This window comes from Haemorhous mexicanus, chromosome 14 (genome assembly GCF_027477595.1).
Source record: "Haemorhous mexicanus isolate bHaeMex1 chromosome 14, bHaeMex1.pri, whole genome shotgun sequence".
Lineage (NCBI taxonomy): Eukaryota > Metazoa > Chordata > Aves > Passeriformes > Fringillidae > Haemorhous > Haemorhous mexicanus.
The window spans coordinates 16,396,630-16,416,823 of NC_082354.1; the positions used below are offsets into that span (position 1 = coordinate 16,396,630).

The 20,194-nt window shown below is 40.1% G+C and overlaps 1 protein-coding gene across 3 annotated transcripts in view; it reads right to left on the bottom strand.

The window, feature by feature from the left end:
- Positions 1–296: 296 nt before the first annotated feature.
- Positions 297–20,194, bottom strand: part of RPS6KA6 (ribosomal protein S6 kinase A6) — a 37,428-nt gene continuing 17,530 nt past the window's right edge. For 2 of the 3 annotated variants that reach the window (XM_059859093.1, XM_059859096.1), the window contains exons 7-22: positions 18,311–18,417; positions 18,008–18,045; positions 16,808–16,950; positions 15,969–16,039; positions 14,611–14,699; positions 14,134–14,198; positions 12,576–12,678; positions 11,412–11,536; positions 11,002–11,127; positions 10,484–10,573; positions 9,697–9,855; positions 9,107–9,268; positions 8,631–8,707; positions 7,821–7,938; positions 6,645–6,785; positions 297–5,754 (exon numbers count right to left, since the gene is read on the bottom strand). In XM_059859093.1, the coding sequence (XP_059715076.1) occupies positions 5,629–5,754; positions 6,645–6,785; positions 7,821–7,938; positions 8,631–8,707; positions 9,107–9,268; positions 9,697–9,855; positions 10,484–10,573; positions 11,002–11,127; positions 11,412–11,536; positions 12,576–12,678; positions 14,134–14,198; positions 14,611–14,699; positions 15,969–16,039; positions 16,808–16,950; positions 18,008–18,045; positions 18,311–18,417 (1,740 nt within the window). In that variant the 3' untranslated portion in view covers positions 297–5,628. The remainder of the gene's footprint in view (positions 5,755–6,644; positions 6,786–7,820; positions 7,939–8,630; positions 8,708–9,106; positions 9,269–9,696; positions 9,856–10,483; positions 10,574–11,001; positions 11,128–11,411; positions 11,537–12,575; positions 12,679–14,133; positions 14,199–14,610; positions 14,700–15,968; positions 16,040–16,807; positions 16,951–18,007; positions 18,046–18,310; positions 18,418–20,194) is intronic. The other variant, XM_059859094.1, reaches the window with a different exon arrangement.

Genomic DNA, 20,194 nt, shown 5'->3' on the forward strand with positions numbered 1-20,194 from the left:
ACCTGCTGCCTCCTCTGTGGCTCCAGTCCCCCCCTTCTTCTGCCACCAGTTGTCTTGTGTAGCAAACAGCACCTGGGAGATGGACCTGAGGCAAAGGTGGGAAAACCTTCCTGTGCATTCAAAAGAATAAAGTATCTATAAACCATTGTGGATACCAACAGCACCAGCAGTTATCAAATACCTCAGGAGGATTTTAAACCCAGTTTTTAATGTCATTCCTGCCACTTGTAATGCAAGTGTCTATTTTCAAAGGATCAGATCATTGCAGGAAAATTATTTCCTCTTAATATATGGAGTCAAATTTAATAGACTTTATTAGACAAATTTTATAGATTTTATATTTAAAAAGCACAGAGGTCAATGATCCCATCCTGAGGTAATACATCAGTCCTACCACTGAACGTCTGTTTTGCTGCAAGTATGGCATGAAATACTTGACTGAATATCAATTTATAAATAGCACTTGATGTATGTGAGATTTTTGGCAAGGTTTATGAAATAATTCATATACATTTAATTTAGGAATGTTTGCTCATTGTTTTTTATATCCATTTGAAAAACAGAAGCAAGCAAACTTCCAAAGCAGAAGTGACAGATTTCTGTCAATTACCAAATGTTGTGAATTTGCAATTCTTTTATTCTAGTACTCAAGAACTGCCAGCTAATTAAAACTGTACCTTTATGATTATTCAGGGAGTTTGACAAAAATAAATACAATTTTGAGGTTGTCTTTGGTGTGCTGTAATTGAAGGCAGCAGTGCCAAGAGAAACACCACTGCACTGCCAGACCCAGCCTTGCAAGAAGAGGAGAACGCAGTACAATGCAAACTTTAATGTCAATATATACAGAGCTTTAAAGAAAACATTTCTTTTAAAATTAAATGAAATAAATACAGTATGATACAAAATCCACAATATGCTTAAGAGAAGGAAATGACAGTTACAATATCTGATAACGGGGACCTTGTGTAGAGTTTCATCTTTGAAGTACCTCAGAGCATGGAATTCATTGCACACTGTTCTCAATTAATGCCCTTTATGGAGATTCAGCCACGTGCCAGGAGAGTTTCAGCTCTAACCAGAGCATCAGTGCAAGATGCCAAAGTGCTTGGGACATTAAGACAATGCAATTAATTAATTAATTAGCAAACACTGCTCAAAAGCCTAATGAAAACACCCAAACCTGAACACTTGGTCCTGCAAAGCAGATCCACCTCCAGCACCCTCGTGTGAAAAACCCCAGAAGAGAATTCAGGGTTATTCAAACTCACTATTGGTAATAAGCTATTGCCCAAAAATTAATAATTAAGAGATATAATCAATTAAGTATCTTTTAAAGCTTTCAGAGAAAGTTTGTTTTCATTACACAGGAAAAAATCTCAAGAAAACCAGCTGCTGATTTTGTGGGAGACTTTCTAATTATGCAAATTATTATAATACTCAATCAGTTTCAGCCATATATTAAAGGTGAGGGTTTTCAAATTTGTATCCATTCTTCTACTCCCAAGGAACAGTAGAACTTGGAGGAGCAAATATTTAAAAATACCTGGAGCAGGGACAGATGTTGATGCAGAAGGCTGCTGTGGTATGAATGAAGTGCAGGGGTGTTACCAACAGCTATCAGTGCACACCTCAAAGACCTTTGGAACAAACTTTTAAGGAGAATTTTATGGTTTTAACCCTACACAGCCCCTACAGGATTACATAAGGACTCTATTATGATCACAGCTTCAGAAGCTTTCTGGAAACTTTGAGAAAGAAAAACTGCTCCTCCCTCCCCTCCCACAAATATTTGCAAACTTTTAGTTCTGGATAGGACTGAAAAATTTAAGTGCTACAGAAATACATAAAACCTGTGTTTGCATTGATGTTTTAGCCTAATTTCACTGATACAAACCAGGAGCATTATTATAACCTTGTGTAATTAACTTAACACAGCTCTACAGAGCAGTCTCTAAGGACACTGCAAGGAACTCCCAACCTGAAGTTTGCCAGAGGTTATTTTAACTACTGGACAGCTGAAGATCAGCTTTGGAAAAGGAAATAAAACATGGAAGACAGAATTCAAGCTCAACATGACTGACTTGGGTGAGGCTTTGGATGCCTCCTCTGGCTGCAAGAACATTCAAACAAAGGCCTCAAAGGAAGAGCAGGCTCAGCCCCCTGCACCTCCTGGCATGGGCAAGGGGAATTCACTGATTTTGAGCAAAATGGGAAAAAGAAGAAAACCACACAAGCCACAGATCAGGGCTGGACTGGACCCAACCAGGAAAGCTCTCAGGAAGGGCTCTGTGACCCCACCATGGGCTCACTGGTGCCACTGCAGTTTTTGGATCTGGAAGAGGAATACAACAGAGCTCCTCCCTTTATATCCAAGGGATAACTGAAGGTACAAACTGAGATATCCTGGGGTGAAAGAACAGCAAAAGAGGTCCTGAGCCCACTCCAGCTCCAGTGGGAATCTGCTTTCTGTGTGCACTAGAGCTGGAACTGATAATGACCATCACCAAACACCAGAGCAGGAGCTTTTTTGGCAGGAAGCCACAGCCAAAATATTCTATAATATAAGATTTAGTTTTGTGGAAATTCCTTTAGTCTGAATGCCTACTTCTGTAATTATGAGCCTTTGTGAAAATTTGACTTTTTTTTCTGACTCAGTAAGGCAGTAAGAACATCACCAGTTTGTAAACTTGAACTGTGCCCAGATTATAGAAATAATTGTCACCAACCTTTCACTGCAGCCAGGGCACTTTCCCAGTACCTGCTCTTCCATCTCAAACCTTTACCTGAGCTCATGAGCAGACCATGCTACTTTTAGAGATCAAAACCTAAACTGGGAAAGAAAGGGATGAGAAACAGGCAAGGAATTCCCAAAGGAGCCTCCCAAAGATGATCCTTAAATACAGTAAAAGTAAACTGCAAGTGAACTCTGTGTTCCTGCATATCCCAAATATTTCCAGGACTGATATGCTGAAATAGAGCAAGGGAACTTTTCCCCCTAAATAAGGATTATAATTGGCATACCAGGGTACACTGGCCTGTCAGATATAACACATCCATATGTTTTCCCCACAATAAGACAACTTTGTAATGTTATTTTTACCCCTGAAGTACCACTTGCACTAAAGGCCAGCAGTGATATAAAACAGGGATAACTTCCCAGGAAATGTTTTAAATACTCAGCAATGAATCAGAACATCCATCTTGTTTGTGTTCTTTTCCTCTCACCATCTTTGTGCTGCACATCAAGAACAACTTGAGTCCTTTCAGCTGCTTCCAACTGCTCTTGTGCAAAATGCTTTTAAGGTGCTTATTCTGTGGTGCTTCTAAGCAAGCTAAAAGAAAATACCAACAGAAACTGTTAAATGATTCATGGTAAAGCCATTATAGACCAGCTGCTGCCTTACAGGAAAGCTGAAGACAATTCAAATTTGACATTTCCATTGTATTCCAGGCCCTGCATTACCTCTTATCCCAAACATAGCTTTTAGGACTACATTTCAACCCACACTACATTACACCTTGACCTGGGCTCAGGGGGTTTAACTTCCATCACTCTGGTCTTTTTTTTTTTGAGTTAATTCAAATTCTTCTGGCAGTCATCTTTCAATTTACATTAAAATGACCCTGACAGAATGTTAGACAAGAGGTTTCCAGGCATTCTTGCTGAAAAGAGTCTTCATTAAGGAAAAGGAGGAAGAAGCAGCTGCAAAAGGGGCAGGTTTTGTACTAAACAAAAAGCTTTCCAGGAAGCAGTTGTGTTCTTTGATAAGTTTTCAAGCATTTCAAACAGGCACCTCAAAACTTGGCACAAATGGCCCCTAAAGCTTCCAACATCTATCAAACACTCAAGAAATTCCATCTGGGGGATGTTCTGTGTGATACAAAGAGCACACCTATGTTTGCTATATCATTAAGTCTCAAATCTACATATATTCATACCTAACTATCTGGCCAGATAATGTCCATCTTCCCCCACCACAACAGAAGAAAGCAGCTTATCTAAAAGTATTTCCAACACCACCAAGTCCTTCACAGGTATAAGCAAAAACCAGCCAACACCTCTTGTGAGATGTGAATTAACACCACCAATCCTGGTGCTTGGGCCAGAATTCTCCTGGAAGTTTTTTTGCTGTCTCAAAACACTGATTTCTGCCAGCCCTGGGGTCTTGCATTTGAAAATTCCATGATGACAAGTGAGTCTGAACTATGTTTGAGTTTTGGTCACTTCACAGCCTAATGTCACTAATGTATTTAATATTTATAATCATCCTGCTATGTCACTACAACTGCTCAGTGTCTACAATTTTTGAAAACACTTCTAAGTGTATCTCTGAATGAACTAAAAGCAGTTAGCATTGGTTTGGAGTCAGGAAACCCCAAGGTAATTCTGGCCCTGAAATGAATTTCCTCTCCATCCCAGCATTTGGGAACAGCTGCAGTCCTAACACCAGAGAGGGAGAGTGAGTGCTGGCCACGGGATGCTGAAAGGAATTTGTCCATAACTGTGAAATTTCTTGGTCAGAATTCCCTTATCTGGGCACACAGCAAGGCTTATTTATTTTCCCAAGCTACCCCTACAGTTAGGCAAAGAGAATTCTGCATTTCTGTTCTGTAATATTTGTACATGCAGCGAGAGAGTCAGAGAGAAGCAACCTTCTATTAAAAAAATCAAATAAATAAAAAATAAACCCCAAGTGCCAAGTTGCTTATAATAAAGTGTCAGTTTGTCTCATATGCCAAACAAACCTAATATTGGGAGTATTTAGTGGAAAGACTGCTGAGGAAAATAACACAGTAGTTGTATTAATGGATGGGAAATATAAATAACAAAGGATTGAGCTGCATGATGTTGTTTTGAAGTGGCACCAATGTTTCTGAGAGCCTGAATTTTGACAGTTTATGCACATATTGACTTTCTCCAGCTCAGTGCAGAACACAATTTGTGGTAACAACCAGAAATGTTCGTTTTCCTGTCAGAGGCCATAACCAGCATTTCTTTTGGGTCACAAGAGATCAAATTTAAGTGCAGGATCTTGCACATCCCTTTGGTTTGTATTTCCACAGAAACTCCTCAGTTACTGGCACCATGCAAACACAGACCTACCAAATCAACAGCGATGAATTAACTCAGGCACATCACATTGCTCAACTCTGCATAATAGTCATGGACCAGGGAAAGGAATTGAGTTGAATCAATGAAGTGCCCAATTACAAAATGAAGAATTTGCCCTTCACAGCAGGGCCTGAAGGTGTGAAGCAAGAAAACTCCCACTGACACTTTATGTACAACTTGGTCATTGGCAACGGTCCCCTAAACCATTTTTTTTAACTGAACCCAGCAAAACTATACAGAATGTGAAAGAATATTTGCAACAGATCTCAAAGGACAGTGTAGAGAAATTTGTTATGGTGTACCTGATGTTTAAATTAACTTAACAGATACGGCCTGTATAACAAACACAGTATGAACCTGTGGATTTTTTTTTTCTTTTTAAAAAAAGGACTTTTACAGAATTCAAGTAGTGTAGCAGGAAACCATAGATGCCTTTTGATCACAGGTCAGGCAAAATAGAGCCACTTGTTGGGTTCCCCCTTGCTTGTGTCTGCTCAGGTGTCCCAGTGGATCTATAAGTCTGTGGATGTGAGCTTTTTCATGCTCCGTCGCTGAGCTAAACTGGAGGCTGCCACAGGCTCCAGCACTGGCTGAAATGTCTTGTGATTCAGTGCAGAATATGTAGCAGCCATGGCTCCCTAGAGAAAAAGGAAATATGTAATAATAATTCATGTATGTAGAAGTTTTAATCAGAAAATAAAACAATTAAACAATTAATACTCAACTAACTCCATTAAAACCAAACAAGACTTGTGCCAGGTCACGTGAATTCTCTGAAGTTTGTTAGGGAAAATAAAAATCTGTTGTTGAATCCTTCCAATGCCTAAGCATGGGTATCTAACACTTCTTTCTCTTTCTTTCTCCTTCTTCTGTGACCCTTAGCTGTAGGAGTCACCTGGTAATGCAGGTCAGAATTTGCATCTTTCAAGCCAGATTAGCACCAATTCCTCACATACAGCCACTTAGTGGCCACTCAGGCCTGACTTCAGAGACAGCTCAAAAACTACCTTACAGATAGCACACACAAAAATCTCTTCCCCTACACTGAGGGGGAATAATTACTAAAAATAACTATTTACCAATTGAATTTGTAGAGGGACTTTATACAAGGGAATGTAGGACCAGGACAAGGGGAATGTCCTCCCACTGCCAGAGGGCAGGGTTAGGTGGGATACTGGGAAGGAATTGTTCCCTGTGAGGGTGAGGGAGGCCCTGGCACAAGGCCAGAGAAGCTGTGACTGCCCCATCCCTGGAAGTGCCCAAGGCCAGGTTGGACAGGGCATGGAGCAGCCTGGGTTACTGGAAGGTGTCCCTGCCCCTGGCATGGGGTGGATGGTTCAGCTTTAAGGTCCCTCCCAACCCAAACCATTCCACAATTCTACCATTCCAGGAATTTGTCTCACTATGTAACTTTAATGTATTGGTACTATGGAAACAAACAGAAAAAATGAGACTTCTGTCTGTAGCTCTAAACCAACTGAACTCCTTGCACAGCCCCCAGCTGAAGCAGCATCCCAGGTGGCTTTACCTTTACTAGATGTGGGGCATCTTGCCTGTTGAGCTGGTAATGAGGCAGCTGGTCCCTACAGGCAATCCAGGAGTGCTTCAGCACCTGCTCGGCCGTGTACCGCTGGTGGGGATCCACGTGCAGCATGTGTGACAACAAGTCCTGCAGGGAAGGGAAACACAAAGATTGCTCAGCCCAAAGCATCTTAGGTGGCCTTTAAAGCAGCAGGGATGGCAGCAATGAGAGAAGCACCCAATGTGGAGGGATGAACACAATGCCAACACACAGAGATCAGCAGACAAACGGGATCATTCTGTGCCCTGACACTGCAGAAGGCTGAGAACAATGTGTGGTACTATTGGAGCAGCTCAACAGAGCCAGCCTTGATTGCAAAGCAACTCACTGTTGTGCCTTTCATGTTTCTTATGAATATAACCTTTAAAAGACTAGAAATCCTATTCAAATGTAGCAGGCAGATTTTATGGAGGAAAGCTATTATTTGCAAATCTCTCTCCTTTTTCATTCTGCACTTTGGGCTCTGCTGCCTCCTCACTACAAATGAATTCAGGGACAGTGAGACAGTGAGCAAGGAATTTTTCCTTCAAGAAGCCACATAAAGCATAAAGCCAACAGCAATGGACACTTGTTTTTGCCTGTTAGAAGCATTAGCAACAAGCTACTGATTAACTACAACGTTGGTCCGAAGGAGAGGTGGGTGGGAAGGGCACAGAACAGAGACAGCAACAGTTTGAAATAAAACCAAAATATGAGCAAGCTGACAGAATGTTCCCTTTGTTTTAGGTACAAAATGTGAAGCATTCTTAAATACACAGAAGTGAATTTCTCATGCTAAGACAGCAAGAGCCAACAAGCATTCTGAATCACTCCTACTGAAATGAACAATAGTGCAGTTCCAAAGGACTGGGAAAAAATATTTAAACATTAATATTTAATATTAAAGGCTGATCTTTTTAAAAGGTAACACTGGTGACTAAGATACCCACAGAGTGGGTCAACACCATCCCAGGGAATCTATATTCATTACAGATGGAGCCTTTAGATGGAGCAGATATCCTTCCCTGCAATGGAGTCTGAAGATAATAATAACAAACTACACTTACAGAGCAGTCTAGCTGATAAAGCTCAGCAGATTTCATTGGAATTCTACAAAAATATAAAACCAAAACACATTTACACCTTTGCTGCATCTGAAACAGTGTCCCAGTTGCCTCCACTTAGAGAGAATTTTCCACTGCCTATCCGTACTAGGATCTCCTCAGGAGTATCATTGGGACCATTGGCAAATGGAGTATAGCTGGTGAGAGAAAAAACCAACAAAAACACCTTGTTATAGATAAAAACTGCAAGAAATTGGTAAAATCTTGTGAATCAGAGTCAATATCCCACAGCCAATAGAAACATATCACAGAATATATACACATCCTATTAAATATTAGTATTTCTCATATTCAACGGGAAGTACAGATTTATCAAGAGAATAATTTCCAACAGACAGGATTTAGTCATAGGACTAAAAACCTGCTCTTTTTCTGCTAGAGAAGAATTCAGCAAACATCTCTCATTTGGCCACTAGATGCTTCCTAGAGCTTCATCAGGTTTGGATGTTGAGGAAACTCCAGAGATCACAACCCAGAGTGCTCTACACAGGAATGCAGCAGGGGCAGGAGACACAAGGTGAGCAAAAGGGATGGGGTGGGAGGACAAGAGGCTGGAGGGCAAAAAGAAACCAACCACTTATTTTCACAGACTCCATTCCCTCCTGAAAACTGGGGGAAGGCTTTGGCACCCCCAAGTCCTGCACTGGGAAAGGAAACCTTGATCCTACTTTGAGCTAAACATGGTTTGTTTGGCTTTGACTCAGAGCTGCCTGTCCCACCTGTGTCTGTGTCATTCCATCAGCCAATGCCTCACCATTTCTATGGAAGCAAGGATTCAGGCAACATTCTAGGATTTAAGGTAAACAAAACAGCTCAGAAATATTCTCACCCTGCCAACATTGTGTAAAGGAGAACTCCCAAGCTCCATATGTCACAAGCAGCATCATATCCTTGTCTCATGAGAACCTATGAAACAAAAAGTGTTAAATACTTGTCATATATTAAAAAAACACCCCAAAACAACACCATAGCCTAGGGAAGGGTAAGAGCATCCCTGGATCATGTGAGAGATTTAATTATTGACTTTCTAATATACAACTTGCAGTAAACACCAACAACATTTCTTGTTCCCAGATCATCTCTTAAGATTTTCAACAGGCTCACATCTTGTTTTTGAGGGTGGACTCTGCTGTTTTTAAAGCAGGTTTATTATAAACACATGTACCCATGTTTAAAAAGCATGTGTGATTATATTTAAAGAAAAGTAGCAGAATTGTTGAGGTTGTTTTCCAAGCATTGCTGAAAAGTTTTAGCATCTGATGCACCAAAAACAGCACAAAGAAAACACAGAGCAGCTTGAAATACCTCTGGAGCCACGAAGTTTGCAGTGTAGCAGGGAGTTAGAAGCAGTCCATTTTCCCCTCGAAGTTGTTTTGCAAATCCAAAATCACAAATCCTGATGGAGTCAGCATTGTTTGAATCATCAGTGTATAAAATATTACTGGGTTTAAGGTCTCGGTGCACCACCTTTTAGCAAAGACATTTAAAAAGCCATCATTTAGGAGGAGCAGGTACATTGTTTGTAATTTACAATTTACAAAAGCTGTTCTCTAGATTAATATACTTATGAGAGTTTTAAACAATGATATAACCTAAAGTACCCAAAAATTCTAGTTCAAGTAATGTAATAAAAACCTCCTGGCTCATAATGCAACTGGAACCAACATCACCATTTGGCAACAAGGAGAACAGGACAAAAATCTGCAGTTTTATAAAATGCAGAGTCCAGAGGCTTTGCCAGGATAACAGGACAAGTTGTTTCTATTATTCACCTTTGTGATAAAATACAAAACCTCTAAGCAGGAAAACAAGCCAAGCAAAGCACAGAGGGCAAGGGAGTGGTGATTCCAAGCTGTGCCAGAGCTGTGGCTGGCAGGGCTCACTCACTCACTCACCCCTTGGCAGTGCAGGTAGTCCACGGTCTTGGCGATGGTGAAGAGCACCGCGCTGGCCTCCCGCTCCGAGAAGAATTTCTGCCGCAGGATCCGGTCCAGCAGCTCCCCCCCCTTCATCAGCTCCGTCACCAGGTAGATGAATCTGCCATCATCATACACCTGGGGAGAGGTTTAACAGGGCACTCACCCAGAACACACTCAGAGCATTCTGACAAAGGCAACATCTGTAGGTACACGTGCCCATAAATCCCCTCCTCCCACAGGAGAGGCAGCACAAACAGCAGGGGCTGCCAGAGCAGGGAGGGCAAGGCAGCTCCTGTGTCACCCTGGGAGCTCATGACTCAAGCTGTTAATTCATCACTCTCAATTCAAGTTAATTCATCACTCTGAGATACATTTTTTAGTGTAAGAAATGCTGTTGGAAGAAGAGAGCAGCCCCACACTCCTGACTACTCTTCCCTTCCATTCTGGCACAGACAGGAAGGACAACATGCAGGCCACTGCTTCCTCAAGTTACCAACACATTGCCTGCTCCTTTGAAACAAGAAGAAATCTGGCATTTCTAACCTTTACATCATTCCTCACTTCAAGCTGGTTAAACAGCCTTTAGAAAAATTAATATCAGGACAATGTTATGTTTTGAGACACTCCCTCTACTGTTACATACTGCTCTCCCAGTAGATTTTTCTATGTAAAAGAGATTTAATGAATCCCAATAAACTGCCTACATCTGCATTTATTTTTTCAGGACTGTCTAATAAGAGGCAGCAGAAAAGGAGGTACATACATCCTTTAAAGTAATAATATTTGGATGTTGCCCATAACGCATGAGAATCTCGATTTCTTCTGAGGGATCCCTTTTGCTTTTATCAATTATCTGCAAAAAAACAGGAAAAACAACTTGCATAAACAAGTCTATTAAATAAAGACATTTTTTCTATTTATACTCTCACTTCAACAACAGAATAAAAAAAAAATCTAGAGTTCATTACTTCTTACTAATCATGAGTAATTCATCCTCCAGCTTCTCATCCCATTTATTCATTTCTTGCTCTATCCTTGTTAAAATTCTATCATTAATGCAGCCTGTCCTGCTCCACTGAACAAGGAAATGCACTGGTCTGAAGCATCACTAATTCCCTGCAGTCCAGTTCCAGCCTTGTGAACCTCATTTTATTTCAGGTGTTCCCACCATTGTACAGTATTTTCACATAAAAACACAGCAACTGGAAAACTCACAAATCTAGGTTTTCAAATCTACTAACCAATCTTTTCAGAATGTCAGAGTGGAATTGATGCCAGTACCTTCACAGCAAACTCCATGTTTGTAGCTATGTGGATACACCTCTTGCAAACAGAGTAGGAGCCCACACCAATATCTTCCTTCAGTTCATAGACATCAGTGAACTGTGCACTGTTTCCATGAAGCTGCTTTAAAAAAACACAGGCAAGTGGTTAGCTAAAGCAAAGGATTCTCTTTGCCATTACACTGGTACCAATGGCAGAAGCTTCTCCTGCTTGCTCATGATTTTTCTTTGAAATTCTGCCTCCAGAAAAACAGCAACTCGCTTTTTAAAATTAAAAACACCCCATGGAAGTATTTAATGAGACACATTTTACAACAGTCTCCTCAACAAAGCAAGAACAACTGTAAATTCTGATCATTGGTCAGTCTTTGGCATGCCAAGGAAGTGTCCCAAAAAGCAAAGCATTACCTGGACTATGGGCAGGATGTTGGTGAGGGGTGATATTTTATGGTCTTCTACAGTAGTAGTTGCAACAAAACTGAATCCCTTGAAGAGCTGGTGGGCGTTTGCACTGGGTGGGACCCCGGGAGAATCTGAGGGCACACAGACACACAGGATTAGTGTGGCTACAGCCCAGCAAGCCCATTTCAGAACATTCAGGAGAGGGATGTTACAAAAACCATCTTGAGAGAAGGGAAGCAAACAAGAGGAACACCAACGTTAAATAATAAATAAAACTTCTAGTTTGTTATCTGTGCTCTCTCACTTCAGTTACACAAACAGGTATTCCAGAGTTTAATCTAAAACTGCAAAGCATTGTAGGAATTTATACATGAACACATGTTTTAAGGAAAAAGTTTATTGAAACAGAACTACTTATGGAAAAGAAATAAAGATCATTGTCTTGTGCTCAACAGCTTTGTAACACAGAAGAGCAACAACAGAATGTGCTGCTTCAGTGGTGAATGAGCTGCTGGCAAGGCACGACTGAGGCAACACAAGAATATCCAGTTAGTAAATCCTCACTGAGAAGATATCCCTGAATTATTAGAATGAAGTTTTCCTGAGGTTATATTCTGTGCACCTCTGAATTCACTGTCTGAAATCTCAGAGTGAGCACAGCTCAATAACTTCATGTAGCCTATTAAGAGCACAGACCTTCTCCAAACAATCATGAGACAAGGGTTTAAAAGCTGGACGCAGCAGGAAAAAAAAATTCACAAAAGAAAACTTGAAGCAGACCAAGAAATCATAATTATAATAGTTAATACTTCTTAAAACAAAGCATTCTCAACGCAATGCTGACCCTAAAAAGAATCACTGCTGCAATCAAATTGAGTTTATTTTAATATTTAATACTTTCCCTCAAACACTGCATGCCTGACTTGAATCCTAACTAGAAACCATAGTCCAGCTTTTAATGTTCCATTTGTTTTTTTTTCTTCCTGAGTCAAAGATTTGCAAAATATTCAAAGAACAGAAACCTGCTGAGGGGAACATCCTCCTTCAAAGCACTGGAACCCTGGTGCATCCTTTCCTTTTAATTCTGTCCCTGGCTTTTCTGCTTGTTTTACCATTAATTTGACCCTCCTGTCCCAGAAACCTCACCAATTTATAGCCATGCACAGTTACCTTTTGGGGTTTTTGCTGTGAATTCTGGATCAAAACAGAAAGTATCTTCTGGCTTTCCAGAGGCAGGTTTGAAGGGAGGCTGAATTTCTCTTCTAAACAGTTTCTGAAAGAGAAGGACAAAGATTTAAGGGTCACTGAAGCTTCCATGTGTGCTGTTATTTTGCCAAGATAAAGGGTAAAGGACAAAGATCTCAACCTGTGTCAGGCACATCCCTCTTGGCAAGGATCTGCCCATTCTCAAAGCTCTATTCCAGGTTTTTCCAAATCCACCCAGCTAAATCAGGGAAAGATCTCAAATCTGCAATAAATCCCATTTACAGCTAAGGAACAGAAAACCTCATGTCAAAAGATGTTGAATCCCCATGCAAAATTCAGGAAGTTCTAAGAGCATTTCCTTGCCATTTCTCTCCTCCTTTCAGATCTACTTTTTGCAGTTTTTTTAACTTAACCTTCCTGTACAAAAGCATACAGTATATTTTAGTTTAAAAACACAAACCAACTAACCAATCAAAACTAAGGAAACGGGACCTGAATTCATCCCAAAGAAATCAAGAGGTAAAATATAGAAGTGTCATCAACACCACCAGAGTGAAATAAATACAAATTATTGTCAAACTGAAAAAAAAAAAAAAAAAGAAAAAAAAAGAAGGCGCTAGAACTGCTGAGCTTTCAGACTTCCCTGCTGGTATTAGTTCAACATCAAGGAAAAAGGGAAAAAAGTAAATAATCAAGCCAAACAAGACAACTGCTGAAGTGTATTCACACAAAGTAGTGAAGTTTTGCTGTTTCTAAAAACTTGTTGCTGAACAGACTCTGAGGCAGCTGCTGCATGACCACAGCTAGAAAATCACTTTTCAGAAATAAATACAGGAGAAAAATGGATGGATAAACATGAGGGCTTTGAAGAAACAGGGGAGCACAGCACTGCCCTGTGTGGCTGCAGCTCTGCCAGCACAGCCACATCTGATTTATTCCATCAAGCACTGCAGCCCCACAGCAAAGGGGGATTTATTTCACACACAGCACCTTGGCTCTGAGAACCTTTCTGGCAAACACGGCTCAGAGCATGAGTGAACCACAGAGCAGAATCATAAGGTGCTGCTGAGAAACTGAAGCCAGGAGTTGTGAAGTTGCAAACTTTGGATCATCTTGGAGCACCTGAGTTCATTCCTGAGCTGTGACTGGCATGGGAGTGATGCAGAAGGAATCCCAGGACAGTTACAGCCACAGGGAGCACTGGACAGACACTTCCTGCAGCATTCCTGGGAACACCAGCAGCCTCCCCCGACTAGAAATGCTCTAATGGAGCACTTCAGCTTGAGAATGCTGCAACTCTTAATTATTTAAAAAGTAAATGCACAATTTGTAATTAATACTCTCTAGCTGCAGTAAATGCTGCAGCTCCAGATGCCATGGAATTAGAGGAGAAGCCAGGATGTGCCAGTCAGCAGTAATGCAGTGTTTGCTGTGCCCTATTCAGATGTAAATACTTCTACAAATGCTACAACACACAGAAAAATTAGCAACAGCTTTATCATTCAGATCCTTTTGTACTCACATTCCAGTCAACAGTAGAAAAAAAAGGATGTCTCTTGATTTCTTCAACTCCATCTGAACCAGCTCCTGAACAAAAAAAAAAAAAAAAGACTGAATCTAACACACTTTTGAAGATTGCACTAAAAACTAGTTCATTTCTAAAAGGTTTGCACAGACATGGTTATTTGAGGGGACTGTGAATACAGAAATATTCCAAGGATGCAAAATACCCAGAGAGGCAAAGAGAGCAGAAAAAGCCCATAAATACAGTGTTAATATTCTTTGCTGTGGCACTGTCACAGCTTTGGCTCACTCCTAAGTCACTGATCCCACATTTTGACCATTCCTTGGCCAAACCCAGGAAGTCATGACCCAAACTAACATGAAATGGTACCCAAATGTTACTGATCACCCAGATCTTGAGTCTCTAGCAACTGCTTTACTTTGAAATAAAGTTAGGCTGAGTTGATTATTTAAAGATCCAAATAAATGAACCAACCTAATCTATTTGATGGGTTCCTTTTAAACAACATCCTCAGGAGACTCTGTGCTTCAGGGCTGAGGAACTGAGGCATTCCCAGCTTTGCTCTAAAAGAAAACAGAACAAGTCAGAGGAAGAAACTTATCTTAGTAAAAACTGTCTACATAGATCAAACTCTGCAGTGAAATCTATCAAGGATTTATTCCAAAGCCTTGTAGATAGCACATACTTAACTAATCAACTTTTTAGGTTTCCCGTTATAGGAGTGGTTTAAAATAAAACCCAACAAAGAACAAACACATCACACCAAAACCACCAAACCCCACCCAAGCAAGCTTTCTGCTGAAACAAAGTAAAATAATTATCTTAAGAATATGTAAGTATTTTCAAAGGTATCTTCATGTCACTAGGAGGTTTTTACCAAAATGCCAGTAACAGAAGAGACTCACCAATCCCCAGTTACCTGCCCTTGAAGTGATTGCTACCATTCCTCCAGGGCTCACTGAACCACCATATAAAAGCTCACTGACTTTAGCATTTATTGTATTTAATGAAAACTCTAAAGCCAAGGCAGGAAATTCTTGTGCGGGACGGCAGCATCACTGGGAGCTGCAGGGAGGCAGCTCATGGTCTAAGCCATCCTTTCACAGGCAGCACCACCATGAACTCCCACTCAGGGCAAGTTCCAAGTGCCCTGTGCTGGGAAGAACAGAGTTTTTCCCTCCTCCCCTTCCCCATCACCCCTCAGAGGGCCCAAGGCTCTGCCTGTGCCAGGAGGAAACTCTTTGCTAGCTGAGCACAGACAGATGAGAACATATTTGCCCAACAGCTCCACTCAGTGAGCACCAGCTCACCCAGTTTGTCCAGTCCAACAGCTTCTGTTGTAACTGGGGCAATTTAAGATGAGAATTTGAGCACATAAGGGCTCTCCACACATCTGTACAAAAGCAACACCTGATCACCTGCTGCTTACAAAACAAGGTGTGCTGTAACAGTAACAAGGGAGTGTAACAACAACAGGAGTGTAAATCAAACTGCTCTCAGTCACTGCACTCTTATCTTTATTATACACCTACAATCAAAGCACAGATTCATCCCTGAGATTTTAATTGCTGGGGATACTTAATGGCACTTCACAGCCTGGGATCTAAAGCTTATCAAGGGGCTTTGCTTTTTGCTCCTGTTACAGCTCAGTGCCCTTAGAAATGAATCACGAAAGTTTGGGTTGGAAGGGACCTTAAAGCTCATCTTGTTCCACCCCCTGCCATAGGAACACCTTCCACAAGACCAGGCTGCACAAGAAGTTACAACAGGCTGTTAAAACATGTTTAAAATGACATTTTTGGACTTCTGAAAAAGGAAGGAGATGTACTTACTTCAGTATCATATTCATAGTCTCATTTCGATCTTTACCTTGAAATGGCAGGGTACCAGTAAGCATTTCAAACTGGAAAGAACAAATGTTAATCTGAATCAACACTTCTTCCCCCAACTGCTGAAACAAAGTGTTAAACACTGCACTCTTTCCTACCTCTACACCACACTGGTTAAACTTTGAAAAGATTATGGAAGTGTTCCCAAATCTAAAATTCTGCTCTCACTTGCAGTTTACATGATGAGAACAGTGGCAAGTCTAGCATGATGATGATGATGGAGGAATATTATACTTTAAGAAGGTACTTGAAAGTAATAAAATCTCCTCCACAACCAGTTTTAGATGTTGCCATATTCCAAAAACTGCAAGAATGGTAAATTCTAGAACAGTAGTTTACTTTTCAAGTCCATCTCCACATCAGGCTGATGGTCTAACACATCCAGGAAGGGCAGAAGTGGCAGCAGATCCTGACTTATTCACTACTCCACTCCAGCATTCCTTCCACAGGCTCACTCTCACAGAAATGCCATTAATATTCCTTCAAACCAAGCCTTCAAGTCTATTTTTAAATTTAACTATCAAGTAACATGCAAAATAAATATACAAAGTGAAGTCTCACACTGACTACAACTGGTTTTAACTACTAATGGACAACACAGGATTTTTCAGGTGCCTGATAAACATCCCTTAGAGGTGAAAAAATCAATTTTATTCCACCCAGTAGCAATTCAGTCATTGGATTGTCCCCCTTACCCAAGCATCCCTAACCAGAACTGGACAAGCTTATTCTAAGTGCATTTGTGTGAGCTTAGCAAGGGAAGCAAGAGGCAAATACAGTACCATGAGGACCCCAAAGGACCACCAGTCAGCACTCTGGTTGTGCCCTCGCCTGTTTACCACTTCAGGAGCCATGTACTCTACAGTACCACAGAAAGAATAGGCCTTCTTCTCTTGGTCTACTGATTCTTTGCTGAGTCCAAAGTCTACAACAACAGCACCACAAGAATAGAGCCAGTAAAGAATGTCAGGGGAACACAAATAAATCAATAAATGGTAATTCAAATTGGAAGCGTTGAGAGGTTTGGGTTGGTTATTTTCAGAAATGTGATTAGCACAGCTCTCCATGAAACAAGAGACTGCAGGTATCTGGAGAGAGCACATTTAGTTTACCACACACCTCCAAAACCATTCTAAAAGTCATTAAAATAATGATTAGCCATCAAAGTTATTACTGAATTAACGTGGCATTTGAAATCCTACACCTTTAGAGCTCTAAAACACTCAGAAGTTCTCATTTTCTCTGTTTACTGCCTGCTTTGTTCACTCAAAAAAATTGGATAAAAGTAAAAATCAGTTTTAAAGGGAATGCAGCCTGCATGGTCTGGTCTTACTGAATGATGAATTAAAAAAAAAAAAATCACACTAAAAATACTGGTGTTACATAAGGCAACATGGCTCTGTAACCTGCCTCAAGTTCAGTACAGAACAGCCCTGCATTCCCAGAATATTTCATTCCCAGAACACTTTTTTCCTTATTGTCAATACACAAGTCCTTGACACTGGCTCAGCTCTCAAACACACTTTTTTTCACAGGAGAAAATGACTGATAATCAATGCTCCTATCCATTGTTTCCACTTTCAGAAGGAAGTGACAAATTCAAGATTGAATTGTGTTTAAATATAGCAGAATTTTAAAAGGCATGCATTTCATAAATCTGATTTCCATCACCATTATTTTATCAAGTCTTTGAGGGTTTAAAAAACATTTTCTCTTGGAATCCAAGAGCAATATCTTAGATTAAAATATATCATGAAATCTCTAGAACAAAATCATCACCTTCAATGTAATTTAAAGCTTTCAGAAATTTATAGTAATTTGTTTTCTAAACTGTCTTTTACATACATCATTTTCTAGAATATATGTATTTGGGTTGTTCCTCAAAGAACTATTTTCTGCAATTTTATATGCAATTCAAATTGATAATACAGAAACTCAAAAAAACTTATTTACAAAGAGCTGTATTAATGAGTGGTGCCTACCTGTTAACTTGATATGTCCTGCTTCATCAAGCAAAATGCTGAAAATTAAAATTCACATTCACCAAAACACATAAAGATCAATGCTTACATAAAACATTTAAAATACAAGTTAAAAATTATGACACCAAATTCTGTGATTTTTTTAAACAAGCTAATATTATTTCATTTAAACCACGGATACGTGTTTTACATTTTGTATTTCTTTACAAAGTCTTAATAAAAATAGTTTTAATTTTTTACAGTGGGAAAGGTAAAGCAACAAGCAAAATACACATAATAGTGGTAAAATACATTTTACTTTACTTTTCTGGCTTCAGGTCCCTGTACACAATTCCCAAGCTGTGAAGGTGATCCAAAGCAAGGGCCAGTTCTGCGAGGTAGAATTTCACATCTTCCTCTGTAAACATAACCTAATAAGAACTGTATAGATTTACCTTCTGATCTTGTCTTCAGTTTTAAAAACTGCAATCTAAAAATATATACTCCTGTCTGCCCAGATTTCAAACTTAGTTTTGAGAGTCCCTTGTGAACTCATAATTCATGAGTTTAGCCAAGAGAAATGATTTACTAGTATCTGTTAATTATAAAGTACACAAAGAACTACCTGATACTTAAATAAAACCATCAGCATTACTGCAGAGCATTAATTAACTTTTAGATAATAAATTAATAGTTATATTTAGTGAAATTGACACCCAGCACTCCTCCTGCCACAAACCCAGATAGTTTTCCACTGCATCATAAAATTTAATATATGGCTGCTGCATTGGGTGAGTGTGAATTCACATTAACAAGATTGAGGAAAAAAAAAGCATAAATCATTTAGGAAAAAAACATGGACAATAAATCACTGGTGGCAATAACAACGACAGCCAGGGAGTTGAAAAACCTGCTCTGCACTTAGGAAAAAAACTATTAAAGAACTCTGGTGAGACACTGAAATATTGATGTTACTTCTAGAGCAGAGATGCACTTCTGTCCTGAACACTCCTCAGGTTGCTTTAATATACAAAAACTGCCTGCTTTGGCTCTTTTAATGCTCTGTAGATTACTGGAGGAGCTTGGAATCTTTAAAAGGCTGGACTGAATTTGGGCTTTAAGGGAACTACTCCCTTATCTGCTGAATCCAGCAGGATTCCAAGCTTCCCCAGAAATTTGCAGAACATGACAAGAGCCAAAGCAGGCACAGTTTTTATATTAAATTAAAGCAACCTGAGGAGTGTTCAGGACAGAAGTGCATCTCTGCTCTGGAAATAAGTGCAGTGCAGCCACTCAGTGACTCCTGGGCTCCCTGGTTCCTGCCCCTGCTCTGCATTGCTCAGGTGTGATCTGTTCTCCAGGCTCAGAATATTCCTGATTTCCATAATGACAGGTGCTGACCTCGGGTGAACAATGAAGCTGTGACACTCCACACAGTGTCACCTTCACACCTCTAAAGATCAGTGCTCATGCTGGGTTTCACCTCTTTCAAAAGAGCAAAGGGAAACCTTGGATTTCATTACTCCTTGGAGCAGCCAAAATGCAAATCTCAATATAATGATGCTAAATGCTAATCTACCATCTCCCCATAATGACATGTAAAGCTGTTCTCTGGGTCAAGTCAAACATGATGCAAGTCAGTTCCATTAAATATTACCAATAAGAACTTCATTACACACTCATCTCACTGCAACAGCTGAAACTCTCATACCCACATTAGACTTTACAGACCAACAAAATAACTTCAATAACTTTAATAACTTCATACTAAACAAAATGAATTTAAAATAATCCTTGTGTGCAAAGCATGGAATGCCACAGGGAATTTATCCTCATGTGCATTATCCATAGGCTGTGTTTTACCATGGACTTTTGAAAATACCTCCCATTCCCACCAGAAAATAAAACCCTGATTTTTTCATATCTATATACATAAAAGCCAGTATAAAAGGTACTGAAGTGTTCCAAAAAACAGGTGGAGTCTTAGCAGTAAGAAAACTTGAGAATTACAACTTTTTGATTCCCACAGGGAACACATCCCTCTTTCAACCCCCAGCAAGACTCCTTATGGACAGCCTGGCATCCTTTGAGATGTTCCAGAGGGGATAACCCCAGCTGGGTTAGGGCAAGAGAACAGCTCTTCCTGCTGCTCCAGAATCCCCTCTGGAATTGGACATTCCATATCAAAGCATGACCTATTTCCTACCT